This window comes from Oreochromis aureus, linkage group 6 (genome assembly GCF_013358895.1).
Source record: "Oreochromis aureus strain Israel breed Guangdong linkage group 6, ZZ_aureus, whole genome shotgun sequence".
NCBI lineage: Eukaryota > Metazoa > Chordata > Actinopteri > Cichliformes > Cichlidae > Oreochromis > Oreochromis aureus.
This window is the reverse complement of record NC_052947.1, coordinates 18,604,169-18,632,114: the sequence shown is the minus strand read 5'-3', so window position 1 is coordinate 18,632,114 and position 27,946 is coordinate 18,604,169. Positions and strand designations below refer to the sequence as shown.

The following is a 27,946-nucleotide window of genomic DNA, read 5'->3' as shown; positions in this document are numbered from 1 at the left end:
AAACCAACTTACTCTTCAACATAATTGAAAGACAGTTTCATTCAGGATATGTTAATAATTTGATTTTATTTAAATGATCAGGCGAGCACTGAAGAAAAATCCTTTTCCTTCTATAGTTACTTAAATAACTGCATAAACTTTAAACATTCAAAAATGAAAATGTACAACCAGTTATGAATAACAGTTTCACTGTCCGTTCATCTTTAGTTCCAACCAAAGTCACATTTTAGACTGGACAATATAAAATGTTCTCTAGTAGCAAAGTCAGTGATAACTCTTCATGATCCAGTGATCTTCATCCACAGGTGGAGGTGAGTAAGGAGCAAAGACAAGCATTCGCTCTCTCTTTTTTTTCTTAAATGTGATTGTTGAAGAAACTGAATTGTGTGTGGGGACAACACCTCCAGGTGAACTTGTTTCTCATTTGATGTTTATGACAAGCAGATGATGCCAGAAGCAGCTTGTTGGTCTTACAACACTAATTTGCTTGTGCAGAATGCCTCTCAGGTTGTCACTACTCAAAGCGCACATGCCTTTTACAATCAAGTGTCCTTTTCTTTCCCATTTTAAGGAAAACACTTAAATAAGAGTTTTGTTTTTTTGCGTTTGTTTTTTTTTTTTAAAAAAGAAAAACATCTGAGACTTTCTATATTGTGTGTAGATTGGTCGATTACAACATAACAAGGCGATTCCAAGGGCCAGAGTGGAATGTGGAATGAGGAAGAAGAAAAGTTAGGAGGATGAGAGGAGGAGGGGAAAAAAAGCACAACAATAGAGCTAAATTATGTCTTCAAGTGCCCTAAAGTTTGAAGACTCTTCATAAAAAAAATGAACATACATCTCTATTCATATAGATTTACAAGACCTAAAAGCATCCATTTCATCCACCTCTGAAGAGGTTATTTAGTCTGTCCAGCTCCCTGCAGTTATCCATGGTCATGAGTTCTGCCTTCTTGCGCATTCGCTCGTCCCGGTATACCTTAGCGGCGTAAAGCAGGTCTGTTTCTGGATGAGACAGGGGAAGAAACTGTGTCACATTTTTTCAAGAGCACAAACTATTCTGAGGGTGAATTTATAACTGTGGTTACTTACTCGTCTGTCTCTCCTTCCAACAATTATTTCTGACATTTGATACATAGTCCTCCTCTACATTTTTCTCAATTTGCTGCAGTGCTGAGCCCTTAAACTCTGACTTGAAATCTCTGGTGACATAGTAGTCAACATGCAGGTTTTCTGTTTGTCTCTTTATGGTCTGACCCGTTGACCTGGAGGAGATGGGAGGCACAAGCTTAGGTTAAAAAAAATCCTTAACAATGGCAGCAATTTCCACATATGATGACACATTTTGTTTCAAACTCTAAGAAGACAATACTGTGCGTGCAATTTGCCAATGGCACAGTTGAACTAAATTTTCAAGAAAGCCTACAAAAAGCTCAGATGAGCACAGAACATGTCTTACAAGACCACTTTTTGTGCTAAATTTGCCAAGTAATGCATGAAATTACACCTTATCGGGTATAAAGGTGTCAGTAACGACAGAGTGTGTGCACGTACGGTCTAGAATAGAGACTGTAGGGTGGAGGAGACACCATCATCTGGCTCAGCAATGACACCAAGATCAGGACCACGATGGGCATCAGCTGAATAAACATTGAAAAACCACCCTAGAGGCAAACGGAGTATGTCAAAATTAGTACAGAGCTTATAAAGCCATCAAGTATCAACAAAAATTGTGATAACAGAAAAGTGTTCAAAAAAAAAAAAAAAAAAAAAAAAATCTAAAAATTTAAGACAGAAATTGTGAGCAGTCTACGTACATCTCCTCGTTCTTCTGTCCTCTCTTGCCTGTAATCCGTTTGATGGCTGTAGCTTGTCCTGCCGTTGGTGAAAGTGTGTGCATTGGCTGCAGAATATTAAAATATCACAGCTGAGGTCAGACACAAGGGTATGACCTATGTCACCAGGTACCCAAACAACCAGTCAGATTTTTAATATTTTGAACATTTTATGCAATTATTTCACATAATCACATTTCTCATATCTCCCTTACCAGAAATCCATACCAATTAAAAAATATATTAAAAAAAAAAACAACAACATTTTTTTAGAACAAGTAATTCTTTCTGCATTTGTGTCCTTATGTGCTGATGTGCACACTTACAGGATGGGAAGCCGCCTCCAAAGAACATGTTGAAGAGGTCCTCAGGAGTGATGTCAGCCTCGAAGCCCCTTTGGAAGTCAAAGCCTGCGCCACGCGAGTGACTTGGGCTGCTCGGCTCCTCTCCTCCTGTCAGGTCATACTGCCGTCGTTTGTCTGCGTTGCTGAGTACTCCATATGCATTGCCAATCTCTAGAAAAGAGAGCAGAGTTAGTAGAATAGAGTTAGAAAATCTCTTTTCCTTTTCTTCCTCCAAAAATGTTATATTTATTCAATTCATTTTTTTAAATATAGCACCAAATCACAGAAGCAGTCGCCTCAAGGCACTTTATATTGTTGATAAAGGCAAAAAAAATTATTGTAGAGTATATTAGAGTGCCTCAACACTGAAGAGCTTAGGCTACCCGCTTTGACACTGAATTTGCATCATTTTTAAATATCACCTCAATGTTTTAATCTCCCTGCTTATGCCCACTAGTTGAACTATGGTTTTGTAGACTTTTTAGGAAATCTGCAGGAAATTCAGTAGGCAAAAGCAGCGAGGCTACAAAACTCATAGCAAGCAAGTAATTCCTTTGAACCAGAGGTCAGCTCTACACAACAAACAGTCTCCATCACACTTTCAAAGTCACATTTCAAAGCAAAATATAACAAAGTTACTTTTAAAGGCCTCTGTTGCTCCAGGTGCATGGTTTTTGTCTGGATGAAATTTGAGCGCTAGTTTCCTGTAGGCTTTTTTAAGCTCATCATCACTGGCTTCTTTGTTGACACCAAGCACTTCGTAGTAGTCCTTACACCGCTTTATTCTGAAAGACAGAAACAGAATGTGTAAATGGAAAAAAAAAGCTTTCAGATTCACACGGTGTCTTTTCCTGTCACCTTCTGGATGAAGCAAGAATATTTTGTCACTAAAATATTAATGGCCCTGGCCCCAATCGATCAGATGTGTGATATTTAACCACAACTGAACAGCTGAGAGCACTATTAGCCTTTTGATGTCACAGCAGTGATGTTTCCAGCCTTTGTGGTTTCTGCACACATGATTTATAAGGGCCTGGTGAGAATTCATCATTTACACTGTAAATATCTCAACATTCAAAGCTTTTCATAAGCATACAGTGCAAGATGAGGAATCCATCTTTTATACTTTGCATGTGTAATTGTGGGTACCAAAACCTGGCTAAATAATCAAAGATGACCATATTGAAGAGCTAAACTGTTCTCAGTTTTGAAATGATGCATTTTTGAGTTCCATATTCAGAAAACACATTTCTGTGCCAGGAGCAGAGGTGGTGCTCTTTTACATGTTGCAGCACAGGCAGAGAAATACACAACTTTGAGCTCATCTGTTATTTTCTGAGTCCGTTATGTATGTCAGCAGCCAAGCTGCCACACATCAGGTAAACCAAGTCATTCAAATGTATGTTTGTGGCTAAATGTTTTTTGTGACTTTTTAACTGCAGGTGTGATGATAAAATTCATCTAAAATTGTCTGAGCAACTGAATTTTTGTTACATAGAAATTTACATTTCCAGAATGCCTAAACTGGAAGGAGTGGGGTGGTAATACTAGGACTGCTCAATTGTGGCAAAACAATTTTGTGAAGTGGAAAGCCTTTTCTTTTTAATTAGTTGGATCACGACTTGATTCAATGAACTTCTCAAATTCAGGTGAATAAACTAAACAAACAAATGTTAAGTGAACTAAAACTTATAAAGACTGGCAAGGAGAAAATTGGGGACAACTGATGTAGGATGTTTGAGACCAATACCGGTGCTGATATTTGGCCAATTAAAAAGCAAAAATTGCGATACATCAGACAATACAGTTTTTTTCTTTCAAACGCATGAAACATGAAATGATTTCCCTAACATTTGTTATGTGTTCCTTATCCAGTTACAGTCTGCCTGTTACTGACACATCAGCTGGCTGTTCGGTTTGTGAAAACAAACACGTGTTGCCAGCAGGGAAGTTGCAGAGTGTCCTCTGGGTCAGCGGTCCCCAACCTTTTTTGCACCACGGACCGGTTTATGCCCGACAATATTTTCACGGACCGGCCTTTAAGGTGCTGCGGATAAATACAACAAAATAAAACTAGTACCGGTACCGAAAAAAAGAAGATTTATTCATAACACACGTGAAAAGACCCAGGAAAACCGAATTAACGATAAAAACGATAACAAAATAACGCTGAAAACCGATAAAAACCCTGAAAACCCATACATTTCACACCTGAGCCTCAACTCTCGCGGCCCGGTACCAAACGACTCACGGACCGGTACCGGTCCGAGGCCCGGGGTTTGGGGACCGCTGCTCTGGGTGACAAACTATGTAATGTGATCACTCAGAATATGACTAAGAGGACTGCTCATTTTTATTTTCATGTATTTGCTGTTTTGAAATGCCCATACAATAGCAAATATCTAATATCGGCTGATAATATCAGCCCACATATATATCGGTCTGGGTCTACTTTTTGCAGATATGTGCTGACAGGCAAAATGAGAACATAAAAATGCTTTTATTCACATTTTCTTGTTTTAATTTACGTAATAACACAAAAATTGTGCTTGACACTAAAATTCAATTTTATGCACAATTATTTGGAAAGTTACTTTATTTAAAATGTAATGGTTCAATCCCGGTCTGCTCGCCAAATACTGGGCAAGTCTCCAATGCATTCATCAGAGTATGAATGAGTGAGAATGTTACATAGAAAATTTATCTACACTTATGTAGAAAAAGCATAGGAAAAAAAGTCCTTGTGTGAATGGGTGACCAAGACAAGTGGTATAAAGCGCTTTGACTGCTCAGAGTAGAAAAGCACTACGTAAGAACCAGTTTTAGACATACAGGAAAGAGTAAAAGTAAATAAGAGTGAAATAAAATAATCAGTTGTGTTTAACTGGATTTTAATAAAGTATATGATGAAATTCTCACACCTTACTAATAATGTTATAATTCAGGGGTATTACCAAGCTCACAAAACAGTGACTGGAGTGGAACTACGGATGAGGTCCCAAAAAAGACACTTTTAATATACACTAAGTGTACAACCCTTGTTTCTTTTTCCTAGAAACTATGATGCAATATTTAACTCACAGAAGCCTCCCAATGGATTTAACAGAAAAGCACAAGGGAGAGAGTGGCTAAGTTTAAGTGGAATACGAGCTGCATGTTTATCCTGAAAATAAACTTGAGTTGCCATAAACATCTTTTGAGGATATGGGTAAATGTGCTGTGGATAAAATATCTGCTTGCCTTTCTCTTTGTTTAGATCTAATGTTCTAAAATTACAGCTTGTAAAGTTACCTAGTATCTGCTAAATACCTGCCTATTCCAATGGGAAACCAATCAAGGTGAAGAAGTTCCCATAGCAGTAGCCATGTGTGCACAACACTGTTGAGACTATAGTGTCCTATCTGTCCTCCTCTGTTTAACCAAGAAACACTGGTGCTGTCACAAAGCCAACTGCAGCAAAGCTGAAGAGCACAAAAATAGCCGAGTGAAGTGGGACAGATTTTAGTGGAAAACTAAGCACAGCGAGTCTCACCTTTGCACGCCGTCAACCTGCTCTTTGGTGAAGCTTTTAGGCGGGTCGCCTGCTCCAGATTCTGGGTTCTCTCGTTCTGACTGAGTACCATTGGTTTCTGAGTTTTCCGCTGGTCTCCTGCGATATGCGCCATTACCTGCTGAGCTCCCATTCCTCATTAAAGCATCCAACAAAGCTAAAAGAAGAGGGAATAAAGACAGGTTAAAAGACAGAAATGCTTTCTGGTGTATTACGCTCCCACACTTTTAACAAACTTCCCAAAGTTGAGATAAAGCAAAGATAAAATATGAATTAAAGACTTTTAATGCTGCTTCTCAGCGCTATCAATTCATGTAAATCAGATTTTTTTTAAATGCATGTTATGTTTTTGCGAATCATGCATAATCCTCAACAAGACATGAACGCCAGACCTGGTGAGTGAAGTGCAAAGACGTGCAAACAAAGTAACACAGCAATACAGCACACCAATTATCTCTGCCTCTGCACCAGCATAAAAGTTTTCAATTGTTTATCAATGCATTATTCATTAACATCCCTCAGGAAATGTAAGTCCTCTATATGGTGCAACATTCCCCAAATTCCCACAGCCCTCTCGGCTACCAAATATGATGAAAACAGTGGATTCTTTAGTGTAATCTTCTGTTGAGCTAATTTGTGCTTTAGTAATGTGCTTATATTTTGCAGCTCTGGAAATTCACAAATATAAATTTACATTAGCCAAAACTTAATCTACCTACAGTGGTGTGGCTGAATATTAATAATACTACATTTATATGCATTTTTAAAAGCAATATTCTCTTTAATGTGAATAAATGCACTACAGAGAGTTGTAGCCATAACCCCCATGAGATTAGCTCATGCTAAACAGCCACAAGCAAAGCTGCAGTAGCAATATCAGGGGACCTGACACATTACTTTACCACATTAAGGTTAAACCCATCTACAAACTACATTTGCGGTGCTCATGAGACTGTAAACCCTCTCCATGCAGCTCCGTCAGGCCTTCACTGTGAATGCAAAAACGTTTCACCAGCGCAATAATAACCCCTCCCCTCCAAGTCAGCCTTTTTAATAGAAATTCCTCGCATACTCAGGATTACTTCAGCCAGCAATTTTTAATCTTTATCAGTAATTATATCAGTGCGTGAGCAAGATAACAGCCAAGGACTTGAGTTCCAGACTCTGTCGACTCATCCTCAAACACAAAATCCACATTTTCCTAAACAGTATGGCTTTTATTCTTTAGCTGCACAGTTTAAAACTTCATATTTGACTTCATTATGCCATTTTATAATGCGCATAAACTGTTAGCTACACAACTTTGTAATGTTCTTCCTTTTTAGTGCACATCTTGTACACCAACCAATTACTTTCATTACCGTTTTAAAGTTGTAATTTATTTCTTTTCTAACGTGTTGCTTTGTCACAAAATTAGATTTTTTTTATTCCCAAAAGCCGATGTTATCCGTTTTCAGAGGTTGTTTCAAACATCCAAAGATAAGAAACTTTCAGCTCCTCCCTTATCCATTTTTAGTCTTTATTTTTATGCTGGATGTCGCCTCGTGGAATTGTGCCAGTAGTGGGGATTTTAAATGTTAGACTACATGGCTAACAAATAAAAGGCAGCAAGTTATCAAAGCTTCGCGTGGGCATCTTGAATACTGCAGTGGTTAACACACACACACACACACACACACACACACACACACAGTGCTAATGCTGACAGTGTAGGCACATAAATATGCAGACAGCTGGACACATTTCAACCAACGAGTTACAGTTTAAAAGCGGAGGAGTTACTAATTATCAGTTCCTCTATGTTGTTATGTAATCCCTCACAATGCTATATAATTAAGACTTTTTCTAAACTATAATCCAAAGCGCTCTCAATCTCATCCTTATTACTGGTTTACTGTCATCTCACAGACGGTCGTGTGTCCTAGATTAGCCTTCACTTCAAGCCTTTCCCTGGTCAATCATTCAATTAAAGGATTGACCGGGTGGCTGTGTGGCCTGGACAGCATGGACACATCGTCCTACATTTTCAGCTTCGCTCTTGCCCCCAAATCCCCAGATACTTTAAAAATGTGTGCCGAAATGAAGTGAAAGTGAAATAACAGCTTAACAAATAAACGAACACCAGCTTACTACTGAGATAAAACGTCACTAGTAGCGATAACTAGCCTGGGTCAAATTGAATGAATGGCTTGTTAGTGAATTGACGTTTCGTCATTTAGCTAAGACCTTTCATCAGTTAGAAGGCGTTATTAAAAAAAAAACACGACGGGATAATAGTTAGTTATTAACTTAATGTGACCATACAACTATAAACTCCATTTTTTTACTGATAAGCCCAAAAGAAAGCGCAAGCTAGGTTAGCTGTCAGGCCACATCTTGGCTAATACGAATGTGTGTTGCTAATTTTGCTGTGTATAAACCATAGCGCAGTTTTGATAAACGTTAAGTAATATGACAAACGTTTGACACTGTTACATACTATTCAACAGATGGCCTGTGACGAACCGATGTAACCAGATGTTAGCTACATGCTAACACTTATACAATATCAGCGGATGAGGAGCAAGTTGTTCCTTCGCTTGGTTAGCTAAACGTACAAGTCAGCCACAAACAGCCTTACCTTTGGCTTTCTTAGTCGGATACAGCTTCTCCGCTTTGTTGAGAAACTTTAACGCTTTCTCCTTATCACCGGCTTCGAGAGCTTTTGTTGCTATATTTATACATTTTTCTGCTTCGTCTCTGTTCCCTTCCATCTTCTTTCCTCTTCCTCCCCCGGCAGTCAGCTGAGCACCTCATACCACGTGGTCAACGGCAGTGACAGCAGCGTCAGTCAGAGGGTTACTGAGGCGTAAACCTCACAGAATATCACAGAAATCTTTTTCATTAGCATAACATGAATATTTTTGGATATCAATATTATATGTACACAATTACCCACATTAAGGCTAATTAAAACAAAATCAAAACTTGAGTTTTGTTGTTATACGCAGTTGGTAGGGTCAGAATTTGGCATGAACAACACAACACAACAAGGATCCATGTTGCCTTGTATCAAGTTTTCAGGTGGTGTGAAGGTTTTAGCTATATTTTTTGTTATGGTTTGGGCAGCTTAGTGCCACCTGAGTACGATGTAAAAGCCGAAGCCTACCAGCACACAGCTGATCATGTTCATCCCTTTATGACCACAGTGTGCACGTCTTCTGATGGCTGCTTCCAGCAGGATAACAAGCCATGTGAGTTCAAATAGTCTCAAACTGCATTTTTGAATATGACATTGAGTTCACTGTAGTCAAATGGCTCACACAGTCACCAGATCTAACTCTAAAGGGATTTAAATCTGGTGACTGTGGAGGCTGTAACCAGCTGTGTTAATGAGATTTAAATTAGTGCCGAAAAAATTAGGGGGGTTGTGCTAACGTTTTTCCCGGTATATGTGAGAAGACTTTAAACTTTCAGTCCTCATTTTTTATTATTATTATTATTTTAATTATTACACATGTAAACACATACATTTTACAATTTAAAAATTGTAAAAGAAGCATGCTCAGGTCATATTAATATATATATCTCTTCTCTTACAGGAATTATTCTTTTAGCTGCTCCCTTTAGGGGTCGCCACAGCAAATCATTTTCCCCAACATCCTCTTCTGTCACGCCAACCCCCTTTCTGTCCTTCACTAGATCTAAGAATATTCTCTGTGGTCTTACGCTTTTCCTCCTGCCTGGCACCTCTATCATCAACATCCTTTGCATATCAGCTATCCCTCCTCTGGAAATGTCCAAACAATCTCAGCCTTGCCTTACTTCATCAACCTCACCTATACTTTTGTATAGGTGATGGATGTGGGAATCGTGTATTTGATCAAAGGCTATTTCACCTTCAGTGATCAAATGTACAAACACCACTGCTATATTTTCACAGAAATTTTCACTTAACTTGATCTTACTGAGATTAAATTCCCCTCAAAGAGGCCCGAGAACAAGAAACATTCACACAAACACAAGCAGCAGAGAGGATTGTGAACAATATTGGTAATATTTATTCTGAAAATGCCAATTCCAGTACTTTGTTTCATCTGGCACTCAGCTATTTACAGAAGGACGTTGGACCTTAGAGCATGACTGGGCTGCACTCTGTTATACAAGCATGTAAGCTGCAATCATAAGGGCAGACTAGGAGTCTTTGTTTACTTGTTTCTCATTTAATTATAGACTAAATAGGTTATATTTTCATAAATACAATGACACACAACAAAAAATAAATAAATAATTTGCAGATTTAGCATTACGCCCAGGTGAAGTGAAGCACAGGCAGGGAGTGAACCCTTAACTTATTTGCAAAGTAAACCACAGCATGCTTTGGACAAACACCCAAGGGGACAGGAAATTTAGACACAGGTTAGATAAAAGGTTCATATTTTCAAGTCTTTCTTAGGTTGCTTGTGTACTTTGCCTGCAGTTTGAGGCATTTAGTTCGTAGCATACAGTCTACGGCAAGATGGCCAGTCTAGAACTTCCCTAGAGCAGAAGACCAAGGACCTTCAGAGTTGAAGGCAACAGACAATGATGAAACACAGTAAACCATGTCAGGTTTAAAGCCCTTTTTCTGTCAAGTTTCATGTAATGGGATCGCTTAAGCTGCCGTGCGTGATGGTGGAAGTTTGGCTGCAAAGGAGCCCATGGTGTTGAGTGCTGCATGGATGCGGAAATGCAGCCTTGACTCCATGTTGTAGTCCTTGTAGTTTGTCCTGCAAAAGAATAAAAAGAGTCAGTAATATGTAACATGGCAGCCGGTTATAGATGTTACTAGAACAAACAGGTAGCCGTTGTGTTGCATGTGTGGGTTTGTGTGGTTGTACTTGACCGAAATTCAAAGTGTAATTACTTAAGTGACTGGTGAGTTAATATAGCAGACTTCCGGTCTTACTGGCCACTCAAAGTGCTTTACATAACAACTCAAACTTAAAACATCTTTTTGAAATGTTGTCCATTGTTTTTAAGGTAACATAAAAGTTTATTTTTATTTAAATTAAAAGACAGTTTAAAATGAGCTGAAAAGACTTACATGACATTTTCCATTACAGCAATGGCCTTGTTGATTTCACCTTTCTGCTTGTGCAATAGGCCAAGCTCATACATGGTAAAGGGCACCAGATAGCTATCATGCTTGATATCACCATCACTGTAAAAAAAAAAAAAAAAAGAAAGAAAAGAAAAAAGAAAAGAAAAGAAATTTAACAGGATTTATTTTTAACACCACAGAGAGGTAAAATTGTCCAGATGAGGTATTTATGCATCAATAATCAGTAATCAAGCAGAAAAACCAGCTTTATCATCACTTATTAAAACATGTAATTAAAATATATTGCGCAACATGCCAGTTATGCCAGTTGTGTTCGTCCTTTTTAAGAGTCAGGGATGACCAGAAACAATTAAATGTTGTTAAGGGGTCAATGAGGAGTTAAAAAATGTAAATAATATGCCTGTTATTTATGCATTGATGCGTCAGCACATCTACCATTCTGTCATTGATTTTCTGTCATTAACCTGCTCTCTCCTCTGATTCATCCCCAGTGCTGATTGGTTGCAGAAGGCTCACTTGCATGCATCCTGATAAACTGGCACATGCCTCGGCTCTCTGTCCCTCGCTGGCATTATTCCGTGGCTTTTGGGGTTAGTTTAGGTGAGAAGTGTGAGATCTTGTAACTATCTATGTCACCATTATTAAAAGTTTCTTGAGCTGCAGCAGTGTTGTAAAATTAGGAATGAACTCACACTAGATATCTCTAGAAACCCTAAATGGGACAATAAACAAAATCAGCTCTTGGAAAAGTAATTCTATTGAAGGGATTGTTGAAGTAAAATTTTCTGCTGAGGACTTTGAGTAGACTCCCACTCTAATGCTTCTGGTGTATTGCAGTGACATCAAGACAAGCTCACCTGGAGATGACGCGACTGAAGCAGATCTCAGCCTGGACCAGTCGTCCCAGATTTCTTAAGCACAGACCCTTCAGCAGCTGGACGACACACTCATCGCCCGTGTGGTACTCTGATGGGTCTGCACATCAAACAGTAAACTGTAAGCCTTGTGTCAGTATTAAAAAACACCCACTGATTAGAAATTTTTCCTCACTTGGATCATTTCTGAGCTGCTCTTCTGCTTTCTCTAAAGTTGACAGGATTCCTTCAGTCAGCTCAGGTCTTTTGCCCACTATTGTGAAGCCATTCCACACATACATCATTTCCTGCGGTAACAGATGATTGTTGCTTACAAATGCAAAAATAAAAGACACATCAGTTCACTGGGAGAACGTGTCCTCACCAAAGCAGGAACGACAAGTTTCACGGGTGTGGAGGAGGAGTATCTCTGGGCCTTCTTCGCTGCAAACTTCTCCGTTGGAATCGACTTCCCAGCAAATCTCAGCCTGAGGCCTTCCACCTGCCTTCAAACCACATTTCACAGTGACTTTATTTATTAATTCATACAAGCTGAATGGTACTGTTAGTATAGTTATCATTTCCTTCCTTGCACACCTGAATAATTCCACCACATTTTCATTGAGCTTGTTCACTTCTTCCTCTGGCATCATGCTCAAGATGGCAGCTTTCTGAAATACATAGACGGCCTAGAGGTGGGGAAAAAAAGAAAGAAACAGAAAGGTTTCAATAGAGAAAAGAATCAGTAATGTGATTACAAGGTAAAGAGAGATATTGTCACATTAGATACCTGGGACCACTTGTTCTCCTTGCTGAGCAGGTTGGCGTATCGATAGGCCTCAAACCAGTTTTGTTCAAAGGAGTAGACCCACATCAGCTCCCAGTAGCACAGGTGGTGAATCTGACGCCACTCTTCCTGCGACGCAATACATGCCAAGAACCTCTCTTGGGCCTACACAGAGCAATAACTACATGAGTTAAAGTTCTATAAATACATACATTAGACATCATGAGTACTTACAAATGTGAAGTTTCCTTTGAGCACAGCAATCCTTGCACTGAAGAAATGCATGAGGGCCCCCTATAAAGGAAAAAATGTCAGAGTTTTTACACTACAAAGGCATTAAAAGGTTCATATCTGCACGAGAAGTAAGGTACACCCACAACTCACATTAGGAAACTTTTCACAGTAGGGTTTCAGCAGAGCTTCACATTCACTGAGGTTTACATCAGCAGTCCCTTAAAGAATCATTTTCACATTAATTAAAGTCAAATGAATGATAACTTTGGTATTATTTAAGATTAGACACGATTTTTGAATTTAGGAGAAGCAACAGCCCCAGCCTACAGTGTGCTCACCAAGTATCACTGTGATGTAGAGCTGAAACATCAGCAGAGTGAGGGTGCTGAGGATGGAGCGCAGGTTGTTGGTAGTTGCTCCCTCTCTCAACTCTGACAAACCCACTTCCTGTGAGACAGTTCAGTTCTTCTTTAAACTGACAAAATATTAATTGGGACAACTTCTTTGGGGCGCTCCCATTTGGACTCGTCAACACAGATAACTGGCCTCCGTCAAACCCCATCCCTAGCTTCCTCTGTCACACCAACCCTCTGCATATCCTCCTTCACTACATTCATTAAACTCATCTACCTTCACTACAGCTTCACCTTTCCGCCTGCCTCCCTCTCCTTCACACACATGTATTCTGTCTCTACTGACTTTCATTCCTCATACTCTATTGCATAGCTCCACTTCTCCAGACCCACTTCCACTTGCTGTCCAAACTTACTGAGTTCTCTGTTGGTATGGTATGTATGTGGTCTCACCTACCCTGTCTCCAGAGAAGCCCAAAAACTCCATCAGTCTAAGGACTCTGGATGGAAGCAGAGACAGCATCTGGTAACAGAAAATATAAATAAACATTAATATAACATTGTTACTAAATAGCTTAAATAAAACTATTTGTAATATTTTGGAACAAATCTCTCTCTGTTTTTTAAACTTTTTGTAGCTCTCACCAGATTGAAGGATCCGATTCCCATGCTGACCCCACCCCTAAAATGAATGTGTGTGCTTCTCTGTTTTTCCTCATCCTTTATTACTTTTTCCATGGCCTGGCAATCCCTGGTTTGGAAAAACATATTTATATTAATTCAAATAATAAATTATGTCTTTAAAAAAAGTTTTTGGTGGCCATTTCCATTATAAACACCTCCTCCAAACTTCTTACTTGTAAAGCTGATAACTGTGTCGGATTTTCATCCCTCCTTTGATGAAGCCTATTATGCTTTCATCCAGGAACGTGAGGGCAGCTTTCTGCAGCAGGACTTCAGCATAGCACAGCTCTGCATGCATCTCTTCTGATAATGAGAAATGCAAAATCATGTTATGTGTGGGAAAAAAAATTACAAATGTCTGTATCTTCTCTTTTTGTTTGTGTTTAATAAATGGCAGATAAGGTGAGACAGCCATTAAAATGTCACGTTTCACCATGGTGATCAAATTAATTAATTCGCCAAGCTGTAAAGTCAGCAGATACAGTAATTCACTCGCCTTCTGTCAGATTGTCAGCTGGTTGTCTGTACCAAAGGTTAGCCAAGCTTTCCATTAGTCCAGTCTTCTTCCGAAATCTAAAGAAGTTAAGAAACTGATTTTTTACAACCCAAAGAGATCCTAAAACTTTACACATTATCAAATAGTGGTTCTAATTATTGAGATACCTCTGGCAGACCTGCAAGGATTCTCTCAGTGATGTCATGGCAGCATCCATGTCCTTTGCATCAAAAGTCATGGCGGCCTGCATCACCAGAATGCTACTGTAGCCCATCGCATGGTACATACTTTCACTCTTCCTAGAGGATATGAAGCCAGCAAAGTTTGGGGACTTTTTTTTTTTTTTGCAAATCCCCAGTAAAAATACAACCTGTATCCAAACACTGTCATAATGCTCCAATACATGAACAAATTAAAGGGGACATAGTCAGGTTGTTAGAGCAACAGTGACTTACCAGGGTTTTAAAAGAGCCAGTGCATCGGCAAACCTGTTGTTCAGGAAGAGATTGAGGGCAGTGAAGCATTCTTTCAATGCTGTCTCCAAACCCATTTTAGGCAATTCTTCAGGCAATCTGAATATTAATAATAAATTTTTTTTTTAAAGAGTCAAAAATGAATATTCAAAATCAAAATAATGACATAATGCAATGCAATGACAATTTTGTTGCATAACTCTGAAATATGAAGGATAAATGCATCAGAACTCTTACAATAAGCAAATTCATTGTATGATGTCACTTACATTGCATCCTCATTGGGCTGCTTCAAACCCACCTGAAAACAAGCAGAGACACTTGAAATCAAAGCTGCCAAAATGTGTACCTTAGCTTTTTCATTCGTTTCAGTTCTAGATAAAAAGCTAACTTTCTACACCAGAGCTGATGTTCAGTGTGTTGATTAAACTGCACAGTGAAGCCCTTTGCCACAGCATCTTAAACAAATGAAACAATCCTGAGTTTCCTCCAAGGCTTTTAATACTGGATTTACTGCAGCCTGTAAAACCCAGAGGGAAGTAAAAGTAACTGAGCTCTTTGTTCTCAGTCCCTGGTCCTTAGTTATCTTGTCAACATGGTTTCATTATAGGAGAAAGAGCCTTCACTTACGTTTGTTCCATCTTTACTACTGGTGTTATTATTTAAAAATCATCTAACTTTAATATTTCAAAGTAACATGCAAAATAAAAGTTAAAATAAAAGCACTTAAGCCAGAAACAACCATTAAAATTCACTCACCTTTAAAAGCTCGCCTCTTTCATTACATTACTTTAGAGAAACTGTGAGGGAACCTACCTGTTGTACTGAATTGTCTTCACCCTCCATTTGATGCTTGAGTTAAATAAAAAGCAGTTACACCAAGCCACTGAAAAATAAAAGGTCTGATATCTTTCCCTGTAGCAACAATTCAACAAGTCTTGACACTGACTCCAAGCGCAGACTAACGGTAGTTTGCCATTTATAAGGTAAGAAGTTGGGTGTGGCCTGGATTTTTAGGACCAGCCCACAAATTTGCCTCAAAGCATTGCAATGCTGAGATCTTTAATTTTTCTCCTTAAAAGCCCTCCTTTTCCTACACTGAAAGGAGTGACATTAGACATTTTACAAGTAAATGTACTGCTATATTTTCCTGGACATTCAGTGAATTAATGTCTCAACTTTTGCTCTGACAATCAGCCCCAGTTTGACTTTGTTATATATCAATAGATGAGTGATAATAGATAAATGAATCTGAGCGAAAAAGATAACCCAAAGAAAAGGTGAAAAGGAGATAGTCAAGTACAACTTATCTCAAAACTGTATCAAGTGCATGGGAATGGGAGACGGAGAACCCGAGGAAAACTTTTTCCCATACAAAAGACTATTATGTCATCTAGGGGGTACATCCCTCCAGCTGTTCCCCATGCAGCTGATGTGGCGTAAATTCACTGTGGCAGTACGCAGGGTGTTTTACTTGGAATGGGTTACCATTTCTGATTATCTGCATGCATGTGACGTCCCTGCATAACTAAATCACTTCTGCGTTTTTTTTCTCCCAATTTCTCATGCTGCACTACACCCCACTGTGACAAAGTGAGCTGTTAGGAGACTTTTCTACTCACCACTTGTCTAATAAGTGTCAACATTTTACACCAAAGCACGTTATTCTCTACATGTACATTTGCTATGCTTAGCTATGGCCAAAGTAACATTGCTTTACTTACTATACTGTTTTTGTTTTTTCCCCTAAGCATTATGTTGCAGTCAGAATCAAACAGTCAGCAGATTAAAACAAATATTCAATCATATGTTAATTTATATTTTATTATGTTGCATATTTAACCAATTTGTTCATACTTATCATTCTTTCTTTATTCTGGTTACCATATAGGCCAGGTGTGGGAAAGGGGTCTGCCCAGACTTTTAAAGTGCTGATGATGTCTGACACCCCCAGGCTAAACCAAGAGGAGGGTTTTTTTTTTTCCATAGGAATGTTTTCTTTTGCTTGTCTCTTGGATTATGGAGTGATTTGTCGAGAATATTTTCTCATATAGAGCCATTTAACTGTTTAAATGGGTTAATCAGGAGAGCAGTGAGCCTTTTGTGATTCTCGGCTATTTGTGTTGTGTTTTAGATTCAGCAGCTTAAGCTAGTGGTACAGGCTAGACAAACTGAAGGTGAATTGACAGTCCTATATAGTCAGTCTCAGCTTGGTTCAGATGAGGGAGGAAAAGTGAGCTGTGTTGCACAGTTCATGTCATTTTTGGTTTTTAGTTATTATGAGTTAGTTTGGGATGGTTTGGTTTAAGTTTCACGTTATGGAGGTAACTGTAAATAAACTGCTTATCTTTGGGAACTTAAAATGTTTGCTGAGTCTGCTTACCAACCACCTTCCTTGACTCTTCAGCCAGGCTACTTCACACACATTCATTCAAGCATCAGAGAATCGATCTGATGGAGTATTACAGCATACTAGAAGAGCAGTTCATTGATGATTTAATAAGGAAGAAAAAAGTCGAGGAAGAAAGAAAGGGGGCCTAAATAGCCTCATTCACATAAATAGGCTGTTTTAATACAAATTTAGCCTTAGCCTTTCCTCTAAATTTTTTGTTGTACTGACATTCTTGTACACAACAGGACTGTAATACCATGTAAAAAATTTACAGAAAAAAAAGCAAGTATAGTAAATGTAGATACAGAAGGGTGCAGAAGAATTGAACTACCCCTTGAGGCTTTATATTGTGATGTAGGACAGAGGTGCAGCAATTTGCTGAAACATGCACAAACACATGGAAATACAGTATATGAGACAAAAACTGAACCAAAAATGTAGTATTTAGAGCCTTTACCAGTGTCCAAACCCTGGAGGACTAATGTTCAAGATCACTTTTAATAATTACCACGAAGTCTGGCTCCTTGGAAGCAACATACAAATTAATGAGGGGTGGCTCAGGAATTTTGCACAGTACTATATAATATATGAAAACAGATGTTTGGAAAGCCGTTTGTTGGTTTTCTTTTGTGCTATATTTTTCCCGTTTGCCTAATCCAGGGGTCTGCAACCTTTTACACCCAAAGAGCCATTTGGACCCGGTTTCCACGCAAAAGAAAACACTGGGAGCCGCAAATACTTTTTGACATCTAAAATGAAGATAACACTGTATATATTGTTTTTTATCTTTATGCTTTGTGTGAACAACTAAGGTGTGCTGCTTATGAAATCCATGAAGTGCTACAGAGAAAATTAAATTATATTTATGTAATCAACACATTTTGAACTCTTAAAGAAATATAACAAAAGGAAAGACACCCAGCTGAACTAAAATGATCCATGTAGCAAACAAAAACTGTTGTCAGCCGCCACCCTTATATCGCCTTTGGGCTGTTGGAGCCTTGACCTGACTCTTAAAAAATAATTGGAAAAAAGCACTATGCTGCTGAAAGATGAAAAATAGATATTTGCAAAATTCTGCCTAATTATGTATTTTACCTGGTTAATGCGTGCGGCGGGGCGTGGTTTGCGGCGCCGCTGCAGGGGAGGCGGACGCACCTGAGCGACACCCGCAATCACGCCTCGCTGCCTTTACGTCTGCGCTATCTGTGCTGTGTTGGTGGTGTATGTTGGGCTGTGAGCTGAAAAGCTACAGCCGGCTGTATGCGTACAGCAACCGTGTGTGAAAAGAAAAGTGCCCAATAAAGAGATGCTCAAAAGCATGTTCATGGAAACATCGTCGGGTCTGCCGTGATATGTTTACAATGGGACTTCTGCTCCTGAACCTCTGCGCACATCGGGGCTGTACGAAGTCAGTTTACGCAGGACTGTAAGCTGTCATCTGTCAGGCGTGAACGGTGTTTGTCTTTAACATAGTTCACGGTGGAGAACAGCTGCTGACATAATGTGGATCCGAAGATCCATAATTGGCCTACCTGGGGTTGAAAGTCTCGATAAATGCACGGCGTTTCGGCGGGTACACCGGCTTCCGCGAGTGTGACTCTTATTTTGAGCGATGAAAAAATAATAGAATATAATTTTATTTTTATATTTCAATATCACAATAATCTTCCAATTTAGAACTCCGAGTTAAAAAGAACTAACATAAATAAAATACACTTCAGCTAAATGCTTCTAATTTATTTGCCCAAACCAGGCGGAGCCGCACTTTAAGGACTAAAGAGCCGCATGCGGCTCCGGAGCCGCAGGTTGCCGACCCCTGGCCTAATCATACAAGGTTTAAACGGCACTGTAGCGCTAAAACTACATATCCCAAGATTCTCGGCGCACTTTTGGGTTCCGGGAAACATGGCGGCGTCCGAGCAGACGACAGATGCGAACACGAACGTCCCGGAGTACGAATATCCCGATGTTAATACAAAACCATTTCATATCGGCTCTTTTAAAAAGGAGTGGCTGAGCAGACTGAAGCCGAGCGACTACTCGTATGAGGAGGCGGACGAGGACGCATTTCATGCTAACTTTGCTAGAGAGATGGGGGTCAGTGCGGAGACCATGGCTGAACTTAAGGCTGTGTGCAGGTAGCCAAGAGCAACATTTGATAAACGTTTAGACCAGGCATGTGCACCATAATAATATGTTAATGGTAATGAAGTTCAGTTGCAGTAATTGTAATGGTAAACTGATAATAAGAATACTAGTTAAATTACATAATGAGGTGTAGTAGCTAATAGCTGAATCCAGTTTGTCCCAAAACAGGTGATAGTAAACACACCAAACGTGGAGGTGGTGTGTAACATTTATTTATATAACTCTATAAATTAAGATTTGCAGATCGTCCCAAAGTGCTGCAGAAACATAAAGTACCGTAAAATACAACAAAAACCACCACGTGGTCAAACATAGAGGGAAAAACAACTGCAGAGGTTGGCGTAAAGACACTGAAATATAGAACAACATACATGTTACGTTCAAGTAAGTCGTGTAAAAATGTCAATTACAACTATAGCTTTTTAGTTTATGGGGTTAAGTCAGTTGATGTCGTTATAAATTGATCCGTGTTTACCTGATTAGTCGTATAGTTTGTAAAATCTTTATTATAATTTCCATAAAAACTAAATTGATGTTTTATTTTTTGGTTTTGATCCAGTTAACAAAAACGCTATTAATTTTTCTTTAGCGAAATGAATGAAAATATAAACTCCTTCCACAGTCTGTAAACTAAACAGAGATGGGCCGATTTATCGGCTGTTATCCTTTTTTGGTGACTAAAATGATATTTATTGATGACAGTGGGTGATGTTTATTTATTGTGTCTCATCAAGTTTGTGGTCACTGGAAGGTTGCGTTTAAAATGAATGATTATTTCAAACGTTGATTTCAGTCCAGGAGTTTGACAGTAGGCTCATCAATTAGTGCAAACTCACGAACACGAATTGAGCTGCAAGTAAAACGATGGCCGTTATGAAACAAAAGGTCAAAAAAAGTCCTGTCGATTCTGATACTCGCATGACTCTCACCTGATAACTCTGTGAAGATGATCTGTTCTTGTTACCAAAGATAATCATATGACTTTGTTTTTATTCTTTCTTTTGAAGTGTTGATTCGCTTCGATGTCATCCTGAAGATCAGCAGCCCGACACAGAAGTTGTACCTCCAGACCCCACATTAAGAACACTAGTGTATGACCTTACTTCAATTCATACAAATGAAAAATGCTTGTCAACGATTGATCAGTATCGTGATGCGATTTTAAATGTGATTTGTTTTTTCTTTTCTTTTTAATACAGGCAAAGGAAGGAGAGGCAAGACCACAGAGCTTCTCTTAAAAAGATTAAAAAGAACAGACATGACCTCTATGCAGATGAACTGGTGGGTGAATTTAGCTAGGGACTGAGATTACATAATTAACCTTTGCATTTACTGTTCGCTCTAAAGTAGGTGTAATTTATTATCCCCTGGGGCTTCTTGACAGGTTCCCAGACATTTCTAGTTCTCTCTTTCATCTTGTATCTAAACGTGAGGCTTGGTTCTCTCTCTTATTTTTCAGGAGCGTTTAACAATTGGTAGGAAACCAGAAACGGTGACTGACATGGTCCCCGAAGGAGAGATCATTCTAACCATCAATGTCTACTACCCAGCTGTGTTCGACAAAGTGAGGGTTACATTTTTTGTTTGTTTGTTTCTTTTGGCAAAACTGTTAAAAAAAAAAGTGCCACAGTCTTGCGTGTTGTTGTTGAATATCATCTTTAATGGCGCATTTCCTGCAGTTTAACTACATCAGACCCCACATGACTCTCCTGATGACGGGTTCCCACAGCTTGGCAGAGCTCAGGGATGCTGTTTGCTGCGTCAGTGACTTGCAAGTGTGCGGAGAGTTCAGCAACACGCCTGACGTGGCTCCAGAATTCATCAGCAAGGTAAATACAGGACCCGAACAGAACAATATCGCCGTGCTCCGTATCTAAATGTAACTGTTTCTGTGCATTTAGTGTGACTGGACTCTCATACATGTATGTATATATTAAAAAAATGCATCTGTTGTAAGCTAGAGAAAAATATTTTGATGTGCTCTTTTTCAGGATCATTACAAGTCAGCTTTCTTCTTCTTTGAAGGAGTTTTCTACAATGACATGCGGTTTCCTGAGTGCCAGGACATCAGCTCGTAAGTACCTCCTGCTTTAGGAAGCTTTAAAGATGATGCATTTCTTAACCAGGAGTTTTACAACTGTTGAAGGCAGCAGACCTAAATCTGTAGAAGACTGGTATTAAAAACGGGCCTCTTATTTATTTATTTATTTATTTATTTGACCAAAGGAAGTGGTCAAGTTAATGTAAACAAGACTAGCACTAACATTTTCATTTGTTCATGTTGCTTTTCCTTTTGTCATGGGTTGATTATAACAAAGCAAGCAGTGACTCACTCACTAGACAGTTTAAAGAGAGATCATTCAGTTTATCATTTATTGCAATCTGCTCTTATTTAGAGAGTAGAACATCTTTTTATTTCACCTGCACAGGGCTGCCAATCAAAACAGCTATCACCTGCACTCATGTGTCTCCTCTGAAAATGAAATGCAACATGAGCAAATGAATTGCAAATGTAATAAGGCTGACCTAGGAAAAAATTTATCATAGTGTAACATGCAAGCTTTCCTGACATGGCCCCCTCAAGATGCTTAACTTGAACAAATTTAGCTCAATCATTTCATATTAACAGTCCTGTCTCCACAGTAGCTGAAAACCCTTAACTTCTTAACAAGGCTTTCATTTTAAAACACTTGCAGGCATATGCAGCAATCGCTAGATTGGATTGTTTTTTCCAATTATTCATTGGTCTGTATGTCCAGTCATCCATTTTCTTATCCAAATCAAGGTTGCAGGAGGTTGGCAGCCTGTCCCAGCTGTCATAGGGTGAGAGGAAGGGTACACCCTGGACAGGCTGACAGCCTGTCACTAAGACAGAGAGACAAACGACCGCTGACACTTAACCAGAATAGCCATTTTAACCTAACATGCCTCTCTTTGGACTGTGGGAGGAAGCCAGAGAACCTACATAGGCAGAAGTAAAACCTCCACACAGATGGCAGCAGTTGGCCAGTGATTTTGAACCCAGTACCTTCTTTCTGTGAGATGACGGTGGGAGTCAGTGCTAGTCTGTGCTAACCTCTTCTGTGCCACCTTAAATTTGTTCTCAGTTTTTATTTGAGTAAATTGCAAAAATGGTTAAAAAGTCTTAAAGTATAGCTTTGGGTCCAAAACTGAAAATTACTCTTGAGCCTTTGAAAATGAGAGACTTTGTATAAAAATTACTGTAATTCCTAAATAGTTAATAGAATATATTTATTCAGCTCCTTGAGTTAAACCTGAATGTCTGCACTTCATTCATCTGCATTGTGCATTGGTGCAGAGGCAAAAATACCAAAAATTAGGTTGCTGCCCAAAAGCGCATGGACCTAAATGTCTGAAAAGAATTCCAAACAATAAAATTATTAGATCTGTTTAAGTAAGGTTTAATAACTCTACAGTGCTCAGCAGTTTGCAAACTGTGTCTAAGGAGCGACATGGGCTTGGAGCTGAGAGCCATGGAAAGGTTAGTAAAATGAAATGGATTAAAATATCTAAATGTTGGCTTTGAGCAGGATTTCTATAAATGCCAGGTCTATTAAAGAGTTCTATTTAATGATTTGTTAAATAACTTGAAACGCTGAAATAATCACTGTGATATCTGCAGCTTATGAAAGCGGATGATAATAATAGAAGCTTGAAGAGTGTACTTAGTCTGATCGTTGCAAACTGTTCACATTTATGAAATGTAAACCCGTCACAGTAAATAAAGAAGACAGAGTTGTAGCGGATTTGATATTTTTAGTGTCTTTATTCATTGGATTGCAACCCACGGTAATATCGATACAGTCGTCTGTTTCCTAGAGACATAAATTCAGTTAAAATGATGAATGAGGATGCGATCCCGAGAAATGCTCAGCCCTTTAAAGTGCATTTTGATCTGTTGTGTAGCATTCTCATGAAACTTGTTAAAGAACAGAAGCAAACTGTAGATTTTCTTTAGTTTAAGGTCACAAAACGTTGCAATCTACACCTCAGCACCTAGCTCAAACATTTTAAGCTAGGTCAGTTTTGTTTGGTGCTATGGCTTTGTGAATATCGACTCAGGGAGTGTAGTTCAAATTAACATCAAATAAAGGATGCTTGAAGATATTTGAATGCCGGCTTGCAAACAGCAGAGTTGGAGGCCTGTAAAAAGCACAGTTTTGCAATTGGGATAGAATTGGACTGAGATTTTGAGATATCCAAATGTTTTTTGGGTCGGTTTTTTGTTAGAAATCTATGTTTTGCATAATTTATATTAAGAAGTGTATCTTTCCCCTGGTATTTTTTTTCAGGCTAATCTGTTATGGTGAGGTGGGGAGGCGTTTAATGAACTGAAATGACTCGTCATCTGATATTTGCTGTGCTTTTAATAAATCCAACACTGACATAAGCACTCTTGTGCAAAATTATGTATCATTCTGTGAAATAACCATGAAATATAAGCCAAATATTATTTTATCTTTTTATTTTCATCTCAGTATCTCAGCTCACTTTTATAATCTTTTATCTTATCTTTAATCTTTTATTATTATTATACTTTTCTGTTTAGCTGTGACTTTCCACGCTGCCATCTCTTTGCTGCTGCTTTTTTTTTTAAAAAATGTACACTTATTTTACTTTATCATATTTACTCTGATTTCAGCTTTGTTTCTACCCTAATACGATTGTTTTGTTTTTTTCTTTTTTTAAGCTACAAACTGTTCTTTGCATAGATACTGTTTGTTAAACATTTGCTGTGTTTAGCTTAATTTTTAACTGTTATAAAAAGGGGATTTGCCAACTTTTGGATGAATAACAGACATCTTTTCTCCTCTTATCTCCTCTTGCTTTATGATGCAGGACTACAATTGAATGGGCTAAGTCCCATAACTTCCCATCCTACAGCCAGGCCAAGATGGAGGACACACTTTTAGAAGATCTGAAAGTCAAAGTGGGATTCCCGTATCTCTACTGTCACCAGGGCGACTGCGAACATCTGGTCATCATCACAGATGTTAGGTTAGTGCTACTCATTGTTTAGTTCTGTGATCCAACTTCTTTACAGAGCCCACTCCAACTCTTGCTCAGTATTGGCTATAACTATTACAACCTCGAATGACATTTATGTCATATTCTGTTTGGGGCTGTCAGTCAAAACAAATTACACAGGGATTGCATTATACACCTGCTCCTCTGTTCAGCAACAGTTAAATTACAGCTGTCTTTAAGATGAATTGGTACAGTAATAATGAAACTAGGCCCCCTGAAGTTTAAATAACTGATTAACTGGTTTTATTTCATGGTTCTAGCAGTACTGTTGGCTCTACCAGGAAGGAGGCTTAGGAAGCTTACTGAACCACTACATAAAATCAAGAAGGATTTGGCCCACTGTGTCCTGTGAACATTAAATGGATAGATATCAGCTGAATAGCTGAAGGTGAAAGTGTTCAGTCATTAACATTTACCTGGTTCTTTCCTAACGTCTCGCTCAGTAGCCAATATTTATCGGCTACTGGCAAAAAAATTTCAACCATGTCAGGCCCGTCAGGGGAAAACAGGAGACAGTGTATAAAAATGGCTACAGTTCCTAAACAGTTAGTGCAAGATTTTTGTTGAACCCCATGCATTAAAGCTGAAAGTGTGAATGGCAGTCACAGGCAGACGCAGAGAGGCAGTTGACACCTTTGGCCAATTTAGAATAAACAGTTCACCTAACATGCACATCTTTGGACTGAACCCAGGACCTTGTTGCTGTGAGATAACAGTGCTAAACTTTTTTTGGCCCACTTTTAATTGATTGCCAGTTTTTATTTGAGGAAATGCAGCAGTTAACAAATCCAGTTAAAAGTCTGCCCTTCAGTCACATGTTGACTGTTTGATTCAGAATCCACTGTGATGGTGCACGGAGGCAAAATGACAAGGAGACTGAGTCATTATCCAAATGGTTCTGGATCTTCTGTAGTTGTGGTAGTGGGCGATCTCCCCGAAACATCTAAACATGACAAGAATGACAAGCTTGTTAGCACAATACACACCTTAGTGCACACCATGATTCCAGGTTCAACCAGGAACTATTCTTTACTTGCTTTAATGGATGCTTTAAACAAAGTCATTTTTATTTCTTTTTATTGCTGTTGTGCAAACATGAAACACACACTTGCAATAAACTTACAACAATGACTTGTTTGTGTCCAGTGAGCAACTTAAAACCTGAACATTTCAGCTGTCGATAATACGGCCAAGTCACAGTTGAAAAGTTCGAGCTAAAGTCATCGAAATGTTTATCTTCTGTTAGTCCGGTAATGTATTAAGTTTCCAGCTCTTGTTCACAGTAAAGTACATCCGGATAATCACACATCCACAACCAAATAACCATGCAGCCAAACAGGGTCATTTTAGCTTATCTCAGCTACTCATGAATAAGATGCTTGGTATGAATAAGAAATCCGCATGCCTATCTGGTTTGAGTTAACATCAAACCCTGTGCTTAATAAACCGTAAAGTAATAAACTGATTACTACTGTAGTGCAGGAGGTGGATTTGTCAGCTGCAACAAGATGCAGCTGACAATCCCATCTGACAATGAGACGCATTGTCAGATGGGATTTAACATGTCTCACAAGACTAACGGATGCGTAGTTGTCTTCGAGCTTATGAAGCGTTGGCGTAAGCAGGGCGACCGCACATAAAAGCAGCTCCTGATATCATGAATGTGAGACAAATCTGTGTGCCTACCGCTCACAGCCTCTGAGAATGTCGTCTTCTTCCCTGCTCTTTACCCATTACAGACTGGCCCACAAGAACGACTGTCTAGACAAGAATCTGTACCCACTGCTCACGCACAAGCACAGAGTCCTCACCCAGAAGTGTGCGGTCTGCCATGTCTTCATTGGAAGGTGAGGAGACATCAGGCGCTGCATTAACAACGGAAGCTTTGTGTTATTATTATTATTATTATTATTATTATTGTTGTTATTTTTAAAGGCTGATCACGTGTCCCGTCTTTTTAGATGGTATACCACCAACGACCAGTTTGCTCCGAGCGACCCATGTCTCTTCTGTGACAAATGCTTTCGTATGCTGCACTACGACGCTCAAGGCAATAAACTGGGCGAATTCTTGGCTTATCCCTATGTGGACCGGGGTGCCTTTAATTAATGATTCTCATGACTTATTGCTGTATAATACAGTTATATGGTTTATATTTCAGAAAGAAATGTTCTGATACTTGCAACGTCATCAAAACTGTTTTTTTAGGTTTTGATTTTCCTCTTGGAGCTAAACAGTAACATTTACTGATAAACAGTTCAGTTGACAGCAGCACGGTCAGTTTAATGTTTAGCATACTTGTTTTGTTTTTTTTGTAAAGTTATTCATTTTTAAATGCACAAAACAGCTTTTTGATTGATTGATTGTGATTGATTGAGTTCATTAAAAGTAACCGAGTTGTTATTTTTGATTGGTGGACATTTGTACAGCTTGTTTAACTCATTTTGATGTACTTCAAATCAATGAGGGTGACACAGATCAGAAACTTGACCTTAGTGAGATGACAATTTTAAAAGGCTGTCTATTTGTCACCTTTATACTGTACTGTGCAAAAGTCTTGAGCCGCCCCTCTTTTCTTTCTCATTTGTTTGTATTTTTTTTTCAAGTTAGTCAAATTTTGTCATTTTTAAGTGGTCTTGAGCAAAGCTTTGTCCAGGCTTTCTGAAAGTGATTCAGTGTTCTTTGGTCTAGTCTTTCTACAGAGGAATGTTTTCTTTTAAAGCTACTTAACGCTGATCTATGAATCACTCAAGCATGAAAAAGTCACCAAACACATGAGCCAGTGTTGTGTACTCATAACAGATAAGTGCTTGATTTCATTTGATTCCTTGATTTTTAGTAGTTTTTTTTTTTAGCAAATTTTATTATTAGAAAAAGGTAAACAGTAAATACAAAATGCATTTTATTAATATGTATTAAATGTGTGTTCTTTAAATACATTTAATATTGATTTAGTAACAGGGTTCGTGCGGGTGCTGGAAAATGCTTGAATTTTAATATTGTCCTTTCAAGGTTTGAAAAGTGCTTGAATCCAGGTATGGTGTTTTTTTTTTTTTTTTTTTTTTTTTTTTTCACCTGTATTTCATTCACCACAAATAACTATCTGATTGAATAACATACCTGGAGGTCATCATGGATAAGACAAGGACCAAATCCACCTGAATAGTCTGCATAAAGGATTTGCACCTTTTCACAATGGGGGACTTTGCGCAAGTCCTAAATAATTTTTGAGTATGTGTACGTTACACGTGCTAATTTTTAAAGTTATTATTATTTTTTTGCTAGCTAGCGAACTCATGGGATAAATTATTGAAATGCACTGAGTGTGACGCGGTACAGCAGCGCTTTTATGGCAGTTAGCTATGGCATGGTAATTTATGGAATATGCTGTTAACTACATAACTAGCCAATTAAAGGCTAAAAGCAAAGTTGTCACCAAGTAATTAGAATACTGTTTATATTTTTGTGTATTGCTGCAGCTTTTTCAGGTATTAACTTGGTGCCTTTGGCAACACCTTAGGAGGAAATAATGGTAATACGAGGGACGGATCCATATGGGCACAAAGAATAGACACTTTTTTTGTGCTACCGAAGTTCCCCGGCTTTCATTCAAAATCTGTTTGTGAGCACCTACACATTAAACTACTTAAACATTATAATT

General features: G+C 38.7%; 3 protein-coding genes and 1 long non-coding RNA gene across 5 annotated transcripts; 2 read left to right on the top strand and 2 right to left on the bottom strand.

The window, feature by feature from the left end:
- Positions 1-47: 47 nt before the first annotated feature.
- On the bottom strand, positions 48-8,554 carry dnajb14 (DnaJ heat shock protein family (Hsp40) member B14). The gene is made up of 8 exons (XM_031752314.2): positions 8,350-8,554; positions 5,712-5,886; positions 2,819-2,964; positions 2,162-2,350; positions 1,818-1,903; positions 1,555-1,664; positions 1,093-1,265; positions 48-1,005 (listed from the first exon to the last, which is right to left on the bottom strand). The coding sequence occupies exons 1-8, from the start codon at positions 8,480-8,482 to the stop codon at positions 881-883; spliced, it is 1,137 nt and encodes a 378-aa protein (XP_031608174.1). The 5' UTR covers positions 8,483-8,554; the 3' UTR covers positions 48-880.
- Positions 8,555-8,842: 288 nt separating this feature from the next.
- Positions 8,843-12,008, top strand: LOC120440710. Of its 2 annotated transcripts, XR_005613474.1 has the most exons (4): positions 8,843-8,962; positions 11,304-11,412; positions 11,650-11,808; positions 11,902-12,008. It is a non-coding gene; the product is annotated as an uncharacterized LOC120440710 (long non-coding RNA). The 2 variants fall into 2 exon arrangements; XR_005613473.1 differs by lacking the exon at positions 8,843-8,962 and having other exon boundaries at positions 10,935-11,412.
- On the bottom strand, positions 8,959-15,640 carry LOC116330104 (tetratricopeptide repeat protein 39B-like). Its single transcript, XM_031752300.2, has 18 exons — positions 15,510-15,640; positions 14,963-14,994; positions 14,676-14,792; positions 14,388-14,519; positions 14,221-14,297; positions 13,898-14,027; positions 13,686-13,791; positions 13,498-13,563; positions 13,026-13,134; positions 12,838-12,905; positions 12,688-12,747; positions 12,457-12,618; positions 12,264-12,355; positions 12,052-12,172; positions 11,863-11,974; positions 11,670-11,787; positions 10,795-10,911; positions 8,959-10,477 (listed from the first exon to the last, which is right to left on the bottom strand). The coding sequence occupies exons 1-18, from the start codon at positions 15,537-15,539 to the stop codon at positions 10,363-10,365; spliced, it is 1,764 nt and encodes a 587-aa protein (XP_031608160.2). The 5' UTR covers positions 15,540-15,640; the 3' UTR covers positions 8,959-10,362.
- Positions 15,641-18,973: 3,333 nt separating this feature from the next.
- On the top strand, positions 18,974-27,243 carry snapc3 (small nuclear RNA activating complex, polypeptide 3). The gene is made up of 9 exons (XM_031752211.2): positions 18,974-19,226; positions 20,244-20,327; positions 20,436-20,517; positions 20,696-20,800; positions 20,916-21,065; positions 21,228-21,310; positions 24,097-24,255; positions 26,025-26,132; positions 26,247-27,243. The coding sequence occupies exons 1-9, from the start codon at positions 18,994-18,996 to the stop codon at positions 26,392-26,394; spliced, it is 1,152 nt and encodes a 383-aa protein (XP_031608071.1). The 5' UTR covers positions 18,974-18,993; the 3' UTR covers positions 26,395-27,243.
- The last annotated feature ends 703 nt before the right edge of the window (positions 27,244-27,946 follow it).

Excerpts from the sequence above, each read along its gene's own strand:
- dnajb14 (XM_031752314.2), bottom strand. The coding sequence starts at position 8,482 with ATGGAAGGGAACAGAGACGAAGCAGAAAAATGTATAAATATAGCAACA. Across the intron at positions 5,887-8,349 it reads TCCGACTAAGAAAGCCAAAG|CTTTGTTGGATGCTTTAATG; the intron begins GTAAGGCTGTTT and ends CTCTTCTTTTAG. Across the intron at positions 1,006-1,092 it reads TTGGAAGGAGAGACAGACGA|AAACAGACCTGCTTTACGCC; the intron begins GTAAGTAACCAC and ends TGTCTCATCCAG.
- LOC116330104 (XM_031752300.2), bottom strand. The coding sequence starts at position 15,539 with ATGGAGGGTGAAGACAATTCAGTACAACAG. Across the intron at positions 14,995-15,509 it reads AAGACAATTCAGTACAACAG|GTGGGTTTGAAGCAGCCCAA; the intron begins GTAGGTTCCCTC and ends GCTTGTTTTCAG. Across the intron at positions 10,912-11,669 it reads TTCAGTCGCGTCATCTCCAG|TGATGGTGATATCAAGCATG; the intron begins GTGAGCTTGTCT and ends TTTTTTTTACAG.
- snapc3 (XM_031752211.2), top strand. The coding sequence starts at position 18,994 with ATGGCGGCGTCCGAGCAGACGACAGATGCGAACACGAACGTCCCGGAG. Across the intron at positions 24,256-26,024 it reads GTCATCATCACAGATGTTAG|ACTGGCCCACAAGAACGACT; the intron begins GTTAGTGCTACT and ends TACCCATTACAG. Across the intron at positions 26,133-26,246 it reads TGCCATGTCTTCATTGGAAG|ATGGTATACCACCAACGACC; the intron begins GTGAGGAGACAT and ends CCGTCTTTTTAG.